This window comes from Asparagus officinalis, chromosome 7 (genome assembly GCF_001876935.1).
Source record: "Asparagus officinalis chromosome 7, Aspof.V1, whole genome shotgun sequence".
Classification (NCBI taxonomy): domain Eukaryota; kingdom Viridiplantae; phylum Streptophyta; class Magnoliopsida; order Asparagales; family Asparagaceae; genus Asparagus; species Asparagus officinalis.
In genome coordinates, this window is record NC_033800.1 from 6,204,265 (window position 1) to 6,219,688 (window position 15,424).

The 15,424-nt window shown below is 37.9% G+C and overlaps 2 protein-coding genes across 2 annotated transcripts; one reads left to right on the forward strand and one right to left on the reverse strand.

Moving 5' to 3' along the window:
* LOC109846611 (protein FAR1-RELATED SEQUENCE 5-like) lies at positions 955-1,971 on the forward strand. The gene has a single exon (XM_020415859.1). The coding sequence runs from the start codon at positions 955-957 to the stop codon at positions 1,969-1,971; it is 1,017 nt and encodes a 338-aa protein (XP_020271448.1).
* Positions 11,864-12,634, reverse strand: LOC109849068 (histone H2B.11-like). The gene has a single exon (XM_020418853.1). It carries the CDS (start codon positions 12,541-12,543, stop codon positions 12,070-12,072), a length of 474 nt encoding a protein of 157 aa, XP_020274442.1. The 5' UTR covers positions 12,544-12,634; the 3' UTR covers positions 11,864-12,069.

Below are 15,424 nucleotides of genomic sequence, written 5' to 3' on the forward strand. Positions count from 1 at the left end.
CTCCCGCTCGTGACCCCAAACACCGCCGCCGACCAACTCCGACTCCGACTCCGACCCCGACCAACTCCGACTCCGACCTCCTCCTCCAACTTCGGATCCGACCCAGGACGTGAGCCGACTCCGACCTCCGACCTCCAACTTCGGAGCCGACTCCGGACGTGAGCCACTCTCTCTCACTTGGAACCAAAGGGAGCTTGAATCAAAATTGTTTGTAGGTAAAATTTTAATTTTAATTTTTAAGATTGAGGGTTCTTGTTGTTTAATGAGTTATACATGATTATGATGGTTGATGCTTGTTGGATTTTAGTCAAAATTGCTTGTTGGATTTTTTATTGTCCTCTCAAAAGCCTTTTGAGAATATGTTTGCTGGTGTTCTACATTCTCCCTTAGTTCTTCATGTTCCTATGTCCTGATGTGTTTTCTGAGAATGCTATGTTTTGAGTACTCAAACTGTAGCTATATGCTTCTTTTAATAATGCTATGTTTTGAGAATGCTATGTTTTGAGTTTAAATATCAGTAGTTAGTAAATATATATTTTGAAGTTAGAAACGTGTTTATTTTTTATGGAGAACTCAAACTGTAGCTATATATATTTTGAGAATGCTATCATGTTCCTATGTCCGAAGCTTATGGAGAACTCAAACTGTAGCTATATGCTTCTTTTAATAATGCTATCATGGCTGCTAAATTTGAATCCTTCTATGGTTGAGTTTGGTTATATCATGCCCGTGCTTTCATTTTTTATAGTTTAGGTGGTTGCCTTGTATATGAATGTGTGGATTGCGTTTAACAGCATATAAATTCAAGTTGGATTATTCATTGACCTTTCAAGTTAGAATAGTGTTTATTTTTTTGCATAGTGATCTTTGATGGTTTGTTCTTGATGTTTGTTCTTGATGTTTATTTTTGTAGGTAAAAATTATTCTTGATGTTTGATCCAATGGAAACTGAAGATGGTTGCTCCCATGTTGTTGATGAAAAAAATCTCTCAATTAGATAACTTAGTTGTGCCAATTGTTGATGAGCACTTAAAACCAAAAATAGGAATGACTTTCGGCAATTTAGAAGAAGCTGAAAAATTCTACAGAAATTACGGAAAGGTCGGAGGTTTTGATATCCGTAATAGCACAACAAATTATGGGAAGGATAGAGAATTAATTGGCAAAAGTTTTGTTTGTTCGAAAGAAGGAGTGTTAAAAAGCAAATCGTTAGAAATTCGACGATGTGGTACAATTAGAACAAATTGTAAGGCCTTGATTCGCTTGAAATTAGACAAAAACAATGGCATATGGAGTGTCTACAAGTTCGTGGAAGAACATAATCATACAATTACTTCACCGAGTAGAACACATTTTCTAAGGGGAAACCGTGAGGTAACAAGTGTGAAGAAGACATTGATAAAGCAGTTTGGAGAGGTGAACATTCCAACAAATAAGCAAATGGCCTTCTTTGAAAACTCTAGCGGAGGTTTTCATAGAATCGGATGCATTAAGACCGATGTGAGAAATTATGAAAGAGATTTGAGAGAGGAGAGGCGCGGTCATGATGCACAAATGATGTTGGATCATTTCAAGTCGGAACAAGAGAAGAATCTTTCATTTCATTATGTTTATGAAGTTGATGAAGAGAAGCGCTTAACTCATTGTTTTTGGGTGGATGGCATTGCTCGAATGAATTATCAACATTTTGGCGATGTTGTCTCCTTCGATGCCACGCATAACACAAATCAATATGGCTTGGTATTTGTGCCGTTTGTAGGAGTAAATCACCATTGCCAAAGTGTTTTTTTAGGATGTGGCTTTATTCCAAACGAAGAGGCAAAGTCTTTTGTATGGTTGTTTAACAAATGGAATGAAGCAATGGGTCGTCCTCCTTCAGGCATGATTACAAATGGCTTAGTCGAAATAGTTTTTGTATGTGCTCCTTTATTCAAAAGCTCTGTAATACCCTTGATTCAAAGACTGGCTTGAACTCTTTCTATGCTCTGTATGTGCTCCTTTATTCAAAAGCTCTGTAACGAGCCTGGGTATATGAAGCGTTATTGTTTAACCTTGTATTTTGACGAGTATGTGTCCTCATCTGAGGCATAAGGGTTATGGTTTATGGTTAAAATCTTAGATTCTTTACTTGAAACCTATCTTATTTAGATTTGATGCAAGGTCTACTCATTGTCCCCTGCAACAATCTACTCAACAAGTTCTGAGCATGTATAATGACCTCTACAGAATTCAGATGAGAAAATGCAACCAATTAGTATCATGCTAAAATTAAAACATTTACTCATTCTTGCATTTGGAACATTGATTGATTCAGCACTTGATAATCATGGATTCTTGGGAAAATGAAAACTTGTTCACACATATAAGTACACATCTTCTCTAGCTTTAAGCTTAACCATCACTATCAGCTTAATTTCCATTAAGTATTTCCTGAGGGAATGTGTTTGTTTAGAAGGCACCACCTGGTCACACATATTCAAATAAGATTTCATTTAGTGGTGAAACCACAATCAGGCCATATATATATTTCACAAAGACGAATTTACATACTTGTAAGGCCACTAATTCAAACCACTGAAAGGAAACTGATGCCTCAAATAACTCCTGTAAAATCATTCACAACATTCTCATGTTAAGAAAATACAACAAACTCAAAACATAGCATTCTCAGAAAATACAACAACAGACTTGAATGTTCTTCTCATCATTCACAACAAACTCGCAGCAAACTCAAAACAGCAAACTCAAGGCAACAAACACTTTTCAGCAAACTCAAATGTCATTAGGGAAACAATTTTTCAGCAAACTCAGAAAATACAACAAACTAATATGTTGCTCAGTCATTTGACTATAACACAGAACAACAATATCAGTACAACGATACTTAAAAATTTCAAATATAAAATTACATCATTCAACAATTTTTTCAACACCTCATCATTTTTTTTCTAGCCTTTCCAGCCTTTTTGTAATGTTCTTGTTATCACCAACCCATTCGAAGAAGTTGCAACCCTTGCAATTAGGTCCCTTGTATCTCGGGCATCCATAAAATTCCAAGCCGTTATTGTGTCCTTGCTTGCACATCCGTATTTTGCAAATTAACCCACAATAACATTTTCTTTGAACTAAACCCTCATCTTCTTCTCCACTGAACTCACACGAAAAGTTCTTCATTATGGCACGCGATGTCTTAAGATAGAAAACAAGATGCATATAAATTCAGTAAGTTGACAAATATAATAGGCAAATAAAAAGCAATGACACCCCCTTTCCATCTTCTACCAACCAAAAATTCAGTAGATACAAAAGATATCCATCTTCTACCAAAAATTCAATAAATTCAGTAAGTTGCAAACAAGGAAATATAATAGGCAGATATCCATCTTCTACCAAGCAAAAATGAGAATAGAAAATAAACTATGAGAAAAGGATAGCCCCTTCATAGATACAAAAGATACCAGAAAACCCAATCAAGAATTACCTAAACAAATTTCGCGCAGTGCTGTAGATATGAGGATGCAACGGTGCTGTATTCAAAAAAATCACCTGATCAACAAAACCCACATAACAAAACCCACATCTTTCCCATGAGTAACATACCAATTCCCCCAAAAACACAAAATTTAACAATAAAAATCGAGTAGGATACATCACCTGAGGGATTGACCTTGTGCTTGTATCCGGCGGTGGGATTGACCTGCCACTCGACGAGCTCCTTATGGAGACGATTGCATGCGATCTTGCTTAGGGTCTGAAATCAATGGAGAAATCAAAGTAGGGTTTGAAATTTTTTGGGAGAGGAGAGAAAACCGATCATTACTTTGCGAGTAAGAGAAGCATGCTCCTAGAAACTGGGTTGATACTGTAAGTTGGATGGGTAGAAAATGATAGAGAAGTTCTTTATTAATAACATCAAGTGATTTTCAGGTGGCTTGTGTTTACTACATTTGGTTGCTAGAAGAACAAAGAAGCAGAAATATGAAAAAATTAGTAAAAGAAAAGTTACCACCTCTATTAATGTAAGATCTAATTCACATAATGAAGTTGGAATCTTGATGACATCTTTTCTTACTTTTCTTAATAAATAAATAAATAAATAAATAAATATATATATATATAATCTTGACAATATTGATATATTATCTTCAGGCATTATGTCATGGATATCCTACATAATTTGCATCCAAATTCCACTACTGTCGTTCACTACGTTTTGACGACAAACCTAATTTTTCATAACTTAAAAGAATATTCTGTGACCTTTTTATTCGCGAGGATAAGGTATTTTGGTAACTCATATTGTTCCTGTTGACGAGGAATTTTGTGCTGATGGTAGGTTTAGATATCTGTAATTCTCAAGTAAGATGTTGAATGATATTGAAGTATCATCAATCACAAATTGCTAGCACTCCTCCACGACCTCTTGTAAGTCTTGCATATATAGGCTTAATTTCTTGTAGATAGGTTTTCATTTGTTTTGATTTCTTTTTCTCTATCATAACAACACCTTACTCATTTTTTATCTTCTATATAGGGTTCTGGAGCAGGACCTACCCCTGGGTTGGCGCCAGCTCTTGGTAATGTCAAAAAACAATCTGGTAGTTGATTTTGATAACTGTTCATTTGGGAGTCTTCTGTTAAGTTTGTTACATCTAATTATGTCGTAGAATACATCCTGTTTTACTTTTTTTATAAAAAAAAATTCCTTTTTCATGCTTGCTCCAGTACATGTTTTATCTATTTTTAGACCAAGTGCTTCTGTGCCACTCAGTTATTGTGTTTCATTAACATGGTCATTTGTTCATAGATCTAATATAGATAAAATGTGTTTATAATATCTTTATTTTTTTAACTACTGCCAAAAATAGCTTTCCCAGACTAGCGATTACTAAACTTCGTACTTGAAAACTTTGATTTAGGTGGTAAAGAAGGGAGAACAAGTGGTTGCTTAACATACCCTTCTCGTCGCCGTGCATCGGAACAAGTCGTAAATGCAGGCAGCTTACTAAAAAAACACGGGTAGCAAATGATTCAAAAGAAGCTTTGGTGAGTCGATAGTTCAATATGTCATTGTTTTTTTACCTGTGATAAGTCAGCTTCAGTGGATCTATGCGACATCTGAATTTCATTCTAATAAGAAACTTATTGGAGCCCAATTTGAGAGTGAACTCTACAGGAGAAATATCAATTAAAGTTGATCCATATCTGTAAAAACAAATCTGAAATTCTTTTTAGTTATAGTATCATGGTTTTTCTCCTTTGGTTTCATCTGCAATTGATTTTATCAATGATAGAAGTGCTATCTTAAGAGTATGAATCTTTGGTTCTTTGCTTTCTCAAAAATTCTTGCTCTATACTATCTTTGTAGTTTTTTAACATCTTACAATTTACTTTGATTCGATGAATTTCATAGACATGTAATCAGAAAATCTCTCGCTCCTAATAGGCATAAGTAGCTTACCGCTCGAAAAAATTAGAACCATTAAAGCTCAAAATATCCAATGATAAAGAGAGATATTTATAGTATCTCTACTGTTTGTTGCATGACTATTATTTGTTTTGAGGAGATAGAAACAAGTAGGACTAAAGCAAAAAATTGATGCTACTATTTTAGGAACATTTATATTGGATTATTATGATTAAATAGGTCGTCTACTGTCATCTGTATATAGGTAGCATTGGTTGTCGTCTACTGTCATCTGTATATAGGTAGCATTGGTTGATTGAAACTCAATGTTGTATATCAAATAAAATTCTTTTATAAAATTATTCATTGTTTTCTATTGTTAAGGATGCAAACAATCTATTATCACCCAGTTGATACATAAATGCAATTTCATTATTCAATCCTTTTGAATTTTTAAATTCTATCCATATGTTTGACACATGGTTTAAAGTAAATAAATCTTAATGAAATGAATCAATAATAAAAGAATAAATTAAAAATTTACCACGTGCATTGCACGTGCAATCCAACTAGTAAAAAGAAAAGCTTCAGTTATATATATTAGTTAATGAAATTATATGATTATCAGACTGATAAATACATATAAATAAAGCAAATATGAGAACATCATAACCAGAGTCCGTTCTCCTTTGAATGAGTTATATTCTTCCCTGCTCTTCTTCCTATATAGTTAAAGAAAACAATTGTTTGAATGAGCAATACAATTAATATTAGGACTATAGATTAAAAAAACTTATTAAAGCTTTTAAAATTATTATTTATTCATAATCCAATTAACCTTACATCTTTCAGGGATCACGCTCCTTATTTCCGATTCAAACAAACCGAATGTAGCGTATCCAATGATGTATCATCAACATAATAATAATTTTAACAAGCTACTAGCAACATACTCACCCTAAAATCCAAACCCGCAACCTCATCCACCCTCAAACTATTATAGCACCATACTCAAGTCAAAACCAAAATTCACCCACCTCCCTTCCTCCATCTTCATTCAACACACAAAACTTCACTCTATCTCTCGCCGCAGCTTTATCATCCACATAACTCTATCAAACCAGCAATAGCTCTTCTTTTGACTCGACCAGCTTCCACGCGTTGAAATTGTAGAAATGATGACGAAGAACAGGAAAAATGAAGCAGGCATTAGGGTGCTGGCCGGTCGACCGCGAGGACAAGCCCAGTCGTCGGATTCATGCACAGAACAGGGAGAAGTTTCGGCTCCCTGGCCGGTTGACCGCGAGCTCAAGCCCGGTCTACTGCACCCTGTTGATTCTGTAGGCTGAGTTTTCAGCCTGCTGGCCAGTCAACCACGGTGAGCAGTCCGGTCGACCGCGATGCGGTTTTGGGCCTGGGCTCGGTTTCGTGATCTGTTTAGGTTTTGTGTTTGATATAAATACAAACACGTTTTAGGGTTTCAAAAATGGCACAATAGAGAGACTTTTGAGCACTTTGTCTTGGATAATTTGTGAGAGATTTGTGAGCTTTGTTTGTGAGATTAAATTGAGTGATTGTAATCGGATTCGGATCCTCTCCACTACAAAAAAAATAGTGGAGGGACCACTACATAATCACAGTCATTGATTATCTAGTTGATGGTTATGATTTTTTCTTTTAGTGCAAAATAGGAATGAGTGCAATACACGGGGGTATGGTAAGTGTTAGATTTAGATTGTATCATAACCGCCTACTAAATAATCAACGCTTGAGATTAAAAGTAGTGGTCTCTTCACTACTTTTTTGTAGTGGAGAGGATCCAAATCCATTGTAATCTCTATTTGTACTCTCTCTCTCTATTAGTAAAAATCATCCCATCCTTACCCCATGGACGTAGGCACTGTAGGCGTCAAAAAATACTTACAGACGTCCAAATACCACTCAAGACAAAGAGAATGTGGTAAACACCAGTCTCTTAATCAGAGGGGATCATTCAAAGGAAGTGAGACAACATAGAAGAACAATATACACATCATCAGGCAACACACTGCGGCGCGGCAGGACATGGTGCCGCGGCTAAGGCGCGGCAGCCCGCCAGCCTATGGTGCCGCGGCTTAGGCGCTGCAACTTATGGTGCTGCGGCCATTATAGGGGATGCTACAGCGGTTACAATGCAGTTATGTGATGATTATTTGACGCCCACGTGGCAACATATCAGAAATAGGACGTGTGCTGACGTGTACAAGCAGTTAAACCATGAAAAAGGTGGTTAAAGGTCGTGGGAGAACGGTTTCAAGCACGATGAAACGTGCTGGTAACTGTCTCTTTGGCCGCGGCAGTCCACACTGCCGCGCCAATAGCCGCGGCAGTATCGACTAAAGAACAGGCACCCGGTCAGTTACTTCGCCCCCGGTTCAACTGTTGTGCATTCTTACCCCTATAAATACCTCCCTAGGCACGAAATAAAGGAGAGGGGGCAGATTGGAGCAGAAAAGGTTTGAGTTTTTGGTGAATTAGAGCAAGAGAGAGAGTCTTCCTTCTTCACAAATATCCTCAAGAAGCTTTTGGCGATTCCTACAGGTCTAAGCTCAGACTTGATCTTTGGAAAAGTGAACATCTTACATCGATAAGATATTCACTTTAAATTCTTACTTCGATAAACGAAGGAAGAATTTCCAAAACCTTCACGATTCAATCAGAATCTGTGAATCGGTGGTCCACGGGCTAACGCACCCCCGGCACAGGCAAAGATCCCACGCAAGCAGTGATCCAAACAACGATTCTGCGTTTGTTTCTAAAAAGTTGTAATTTTTATTTTGTTGTGTAAAAGAAGTCTTATAAAAAGACTATTTCTTTTGAATTTATTATAATCGACTGAAGATATAATGAATTCCACAACGAGACCAACTTTTGACGAAAACAAGCACATTGCCAAACTACGTAAAATTTGGTGTCTTGCTGTGTGGTGCTTGTGTTTGGTTGTTGATTTGTTCTCCTATCTCGTTCGGTTGTTGTGTTTCGGATTCCGCTGCGCACAACAGAAATGACATCCCCAGACTCCACCCACATAACCAACCAACCAACTTTACATCTGGATCGAAAACATAAACACCAGTTCGACCGCTGATCTCTGAATGTAAGTAGAGCTTGCCTTTGTGAAATGCCATAGCTGAAACCCCCAAAGGGGTTTCAAACAAAGTCTACGGCTCGTCTCGTCCTCGATCCCTGGAATTTTCCGTAGACGACGATGGTGCAGTTGTCAGAAGTCAGGGATGAGGATATATATGGCGGCCATGCACATGCGACCATCACTGAACCTCGGAAGAACGATTCGGTCTCCTGAAATTGGATTAATAAGATAGCTGTTACAAGAATTGAAGAACGTTGGGAGACCAAGTTGTGTCGACGGCTAACCAGCCATCAAGATCGCCCAAACAGCGAAGGCCACAATGATGATTAGAGAAGGGTAAATTTGTCGGTAATTTTTTGGATCTAGCCACAGCGTAGACATGAGAAAATTAATTCGATCAGAGTCGGCTCTTTTTTACAAGGAGAGGCCGACCGGCGAGGATTGAAGACCACAATGATGTATTGACTCGTTGGTGGAGTGCTTTGTAAGAGTTGAGACCATCTTGATTGCAGAAGTAGTCCCAGTATCTTGTTCCATAATTAACTAGAGAAAGAAAGAATGAACGAAGAAAGGAGCAGTTTTCACCTAAAAATGACTATTAACAATTCTAGCATAACCAACATCACCTCATAATGGAGATTTTCTCAATCATAATTATCCAATAATATGCAGAGTGATTCATTTCTAGCATAACCAACATCGCATCTCCTGCAAATTATGCTCTTCCTCGTCACGTAAATCGTAGCCATGCATATATTGACCGATAAACAATTACAAAACGAAAAATTGAGACAAAAAAAAACAAAATATTTGGAAAAATGACTATCAACAAATTCACTTAATTTGACGCATCAATTCACCGTCTACTCGGCATCAACCATCCGTACCCAACGCCGCCATCGTCCTTCGAAACCTTCACCCTCCTACAACCCCCGTCTCCCATCGAGTACACCAACAGATCACCACACGTGGGCACCTCGTACACGCAGTCCCGCCTAAAATCCGAGCCCACAACCTCATCCGCGCTCAGGCTATCGGCGCCGTACTCGCTCAACACCAACAATCGATCCCCCAAACTCTCAACCCCAACCCACCTCTCCCCCTCCATCTTCAACACGCAGAACTTCACCCCATCCCTCGCCGCAGCTTTATCATAGACGTAACCCTTCCCGACCAACAACAGCTCGTCTTCGGAATCCACCAGCGGCCATGAACACGCAGTCTTTATCGTCGAGCCTTGGAAGGTAGATTTGCTCTCCTGAAATAGGGTTAACGAGGTAACTGTTGCGAGAATCCCCCTTCAATAAGTCCGAGGAGCAGGCGGCGTCGATTGCTAACCAGCCATCAAGATCGCCGAAGCAGCAAAGGCGACGATGGTGATCGTTGAAGGGTAACTTTATCGGTAATTTCCGGATCCTACCATCGCGGAGGCATGAGAAAACTAGCTCTGATTCGGTTCTACCTACAAGGAGAGGTCGGCCGGCAAGGACCGAAGACCACAACGATGCGCTGAGTCGTCGGTGGAGCTTCCGGAGGAGTTGAGACCATCCGGGTGCAGAAGCGGTCACGGTACCTCGTTCCATGATCGATTGGAGAAAGAAAAGAAAGAAAAGAAGAAGGGGATGTTGTCGCTTTATCTACATACTAGTCCGAACACATGCAAAGATATCCTGATCAGATTTTTTTTTTGTTAGACCTTAAGTCGGTAAAGGTTCTTATTAGATTGGAACTGTAATTGGATAGGTTTCTTTTATATTATTTTTATCTTCCAACTCATCTCATTTCATCTCCTTTCTTACCTTTAAAAATAAACCAAACACAAAAAATGTGTCACATCATCCAACTCATCACATCTCATTTTATCTCATTTTTAAAAATCACACACATCATCCAATAATATTGTGACAACTCATCTCATCTCATTAAACATTCCTTTCTATCCATTTTCTAAAAAAAAACAATAAATCAATTTCCTTAAGTACGTGTCACATCATCCAATAATATACCTCCAACTCATCTCATCTCATCTATTTTCCTATTTTTAAAAACGAACCAAACACAAACAACCTCAAAACATCATCCAATAATATACCTCCAATTCATTTCCTTATTTTTTTAACCAACCAAACAACCTCAAAACAATTTTTTTTTAAAATCACTCACATCATCCAATAATAAGTTGACAACTCATCTCATCTTATCTCCTATTCTACAATTTCTTTCTTTTTTAAACCAACCAAACAACCTCAAAACAAATATTATAGGAAATAGGTTTCCTATTCTTTGATTTCCCAAAAAAATGGCCAAACGAACAGCCCCTAATAAGCAAATTTGAACTACTTACTTTGATGTCCCTTCAACTTTTAATTCCTAACCGGATGGAGATTCCAAGGATATTTCTTTATCGATAAGATTCCAAGGACTCCTGGCTCGAGCAGTTTTCTTTGGGTCTGTTTGGATTTGTAGCGGGTGAAGGGAAGTTTTGTAGCGGGTGAAGGGAAGTTAAGGGAAACTGAGTGAAGGGAAGAGAAGGGAAGGGAAGGGAATTCCCTTCCCCTTGATTACACCACAATTTGGGGGTAACAATTTTTATACTATTAGGGGGTGAACCAAGGTGAATGGAGGTGAATTAACTTCACCTCCTAAGTGTTCTCAAACAAAGTGAATGGAGGTGAATGGTTTCCCTAACTTCCCTTCACCCTCATTCCCCTCAATCCAAACAAGCCCTTTATGTTCTAGACTACTAGATCACCATAGTGCCAAAACTTGCAGCATGAGAATGACAAAAACCGAACGTTTCAGAGAGAAATCAGTGCCAAAAATAAGTATTCAAACCAGAAGCAATACGTAATTGAATAGCAGTCGATAATTTTAGAAAGAAACCGGTTTCAACAAGTAAAACTGTTAGCATCTTCAGAGTCGGGAGCATCAGAAAACACAAAGATGAAGAAGTTCTTGTAAACAAACAACTTCTACTGGAGGTCCTAAGCCTAACATCAGAATGAGGTGATAGCCATCGAATTGAATTCTAATTTTGTTGAAAAATTACGCGCAGAGGGGACTCATTGCAGTAACACTAATATGAGAACATAAAGTGCAAGCACGAGGGCTTGAGAAACACTTACAAATATCAAAGCATCATAGCATCATCAGATCATCGCATCGCTAGGGTAACACTTAGCCACACCCGCACCTGCATACAAGGAAAAAAAAAGTCCATGCCAAGCTCTGATTGCACTCTTGAGACTAAATCGTCGTCCTTGGAATCACAAGGAAATTAGAACTAATTCCAAATATTTAAGAGTTGATCCAAACGAGCATAAGTAGACAACATAAGTAGACATATCATACTAATCAAGATACTTCATTTCAAAGCCGACTTTATATTACATAAAACTACCACCCACCCACCACAATAATAAGCCTACTATTTCCAAACAAGACAAAAACAAAACAACGATTCAAGCAACCAAAAAGCGAAGAAACCCAAGACCCCCGAAGAATTCCAAACGACGATCCAGAGCCCAACGGTTCAGGAGCTGGTGAACTTGGTGACGGCCTTGGTGCCCTCGGAGACGGCGTGCTTGGCGAGCTCCCCGGGGAGGACGAGCCTGACGGAGGTCTGGATCTCGCGGGAGGTGATGGTGGGCTTCTTGTTGTAGCGGGCCAGGCGGGAGGCCTCCTGGGCCAGCTTCTCGAAGATGTCGTTGATGAACGAGTTCATGATCCCCATCGCCTTGCTCGAGATCCCGATGTCCGGGTGGACCTGCTTCAGGACCTTGAAGATGTAGATCTTGTACGTCTCCACGCTCTTCGCCTTCCTCTTCTTCTTCGCCTTGCCGCTCTTGTCCCCTCCCCCTTCCTTCGACGCCGGCAGCCTCTTCTCGGCCTTGGGCTTCTTCCCCGCGGGGGCCTTCTCCGCCTTCTTCTCCGCCTTCGGCTCCTCGTCAGGCTTCTCCGCCGCCGGCTTCTTCTCCGCGGGCTTCTTGTCGGCCTTCGGCGCCATCGGACGGGATTTTTTTCTTCCTAGGGTTTTAGGAACTGGGGGGATTTTTTTGTAGAATTGGGGATTTTTTTGCTGGTGATGGTGAGGATGACTTGGTGATCGGTTGGGTTTTAAATAGGGAGAGGAGCCGGAGTTTGATTGGGCGGAGAGGAGAGGCGCGGATCCATGGGGTGGAGCCGTATCTGGCCGTTCATTTGTTCGGGAAACGGACGGTATGCGTGGGGTTTGGTGAGGACGCGTGGCTGGTTTCAATTGGTTAATAGACCGAGGCGCGGATAGTGGGCGGGTGCAAAGTGGGTAGCAAATATTCTCCTTTTTATTTATTTATTTATTTATTCTCTCGTTTTTTTTTTTCTCTTCTCTTTTTTCACTAAATTTCTCGCTCGTTTTTACCGACTAGTTTTTGTGTATGGTTATATATCAAAATTATTTATTATTTATTTATTTTCTTACTATAAAATAAGTGTGGTTTATTTTGATTTAAAATCTATAACATGGATTATTACATTTGTCATGATTTTATTTAAATATAAAATAACTTGTGAAATAGATTTGTGTGTTAAACTGGGATCAATATACTTTTATATACTTGCATACACAATATTATTTTTTTTTAAATTTGTTTATATCAAACTTCATGTAACATATTTGTTTATTGGATCAAATCATCGATCTCCAATTTATTTATCTTAGTCATAAACTGTAGTGTTAAGTTTGGAGAAAAAAAATACAATAATATATTGTTGATGTGTTAATAAATATATAACCAAATACTTAATATTAAGATGGTTTGTATAAACTCAGCACAGAGCACATACTTTTGGCAATACTGTAAGATATCTTAATTATTGGTAGATTTAAAAAAAATACTAAACAACAATGATAATTCTAGTATAATTTTATATGACAAAAGCATTCACATAAACATATTTAAATTTTTGCGTGAAAATTCCTTCTATAATTTCTAATTTTACTCAAAAAATTAAGGTTTATTATAAAACATTTAAAAAATTGTCATTTATTCATTCTGGTTTCATATTTAATTGAGCCGAGATCAATCATTCTCCACCTTTATCTTTATCCCATGCAATTCTACAGTAATGTCTTCATCGTCTCAATCAATTGTGATATCAAGTCAGTACATAATAAATAGTAAAAAATATGACAAGAGTCTATAACCTATTATGATATACTTGGATCGATCAAATTATATTATTACTCATAATTGATATGTATTAGAAACAAAACGTGTTGGCAAATTTAAATAAGAAAATAGTCTGTATAGGCGCTCTAACATAACTCTTTTAGTGTAAACAACCATTAAGATTAATTTTAAAAATCTTTTGGAGCCAGGAATAAACAATTAACAAGTATATTATTAAGAATTATTAATATTTACTTAATTTGTTTATAATGATAGGGTCTCATTATTAACTAACTACGAAGTATATTATATTATTTTATTATTGGGCATTCAAGACAGGCAGAGGACCTAGGTGAGTCTTCATCGCAATGAATGTTATACAATTTAAGTACAAAGGAAAAAAAAGAATAGTTGATTAATGGTGTAGTTGGTGAGAAGAAACTCTAGCAGCTTAATTTGGGTATGTGAATATATTATAGATGGAGATGGAGGATAGTGGGAGTTTTGAGACGATCCTAACTGTTTAAAGGTTTGATCGTTCAATTTGTGGGCCTCTCGTTCATGGAACGAATCGAGAGGGGATTTTGGCTTTGGTCCTAACTGTTTAAAGATTTGACCAAATGGACAATGAGACGATCCTAACTGTTTAAAGGTTTGATCGTTCAATTTGTGGACCTCTCGTTCATGGAACGAATCGAGAGGGGATTTTGGCTTTGGTCCTAACTGTTTAAAGTGTACCTATTGGAGTATTCAGGTTATTCTTAAGAATATTCTGAGTAATATTCTCTAGAAACTTCCTGTTGATGATAGGGAAACAGTTTAGACTCGTGTACCTATTGGAGTATTCAGGTTATTCTTAAGAATATTCTGAGTAATATTCTCTAGAAACTTCCTGTTGATGATAGGGAAACAGTTTAGACTCGTGTACCTATTGGAGTATTCAGGTTATTCTTAAGAATATTCTGAGTAATATTCTCCAGAAACTTCATGTTGATGGTAGGGAAACAGTTTAGACTCGTGTACCCAATGGAGTAATATGGTCTCTTTTTTTGTTGGTAGAGATGAACCCGATGATGGAGAGGAAGAATTTTATATTCTATCTCCTGATCTCTTGTTTGTTGGTAGAGATAAACCCGGAATCGGAGAGGAAAGATTTTATATCCTATCTCCTGGTCTCTTAGGAAGAATTTTATATTCTATCTCCTGGTCTCTTGTTTGTTGGTAGAGATGAACCCGATGATGGAGAGGAAGAATTTTATATTCTATCTCCTGGTCTCTTGTTTGTTGGTAGAGATGAACCCGATGATGGAGAGGAAGAATTTTATATTCTATCTCCTGGTCTCTTGTTTGTTGGTAGAGATAAACCCGATGATGGAGAGGAAGAATTTTATATTCTATCTTCTAATCTCTTGTTTGTTGGTAGAGATGAACCCGGAATCGGAGAGGAAGAATTTTATATTCTATCTCCTGGTACAAAGGAAATTTGAAGTGGGATTTCTATTCAGAGAATCTGAATAAGGTTTGATCAATTGAGATTGGAAGCAATCTTAACTTTTATAGTTTTGATTGCACAAATCGAAGCTGGACCTCTCGTTCATGGAAGGAATCGAAAGGGGATTTTGGTTTTGGTCCTAACTGTAGTAAGGTTTGACCAAGTGGGAGTTCTGAGATGATCCTAACTGTTTAAAGGTTTGATCATCCAATTTGTGGACCTCTCGTTCATGGAACGAATCGAGA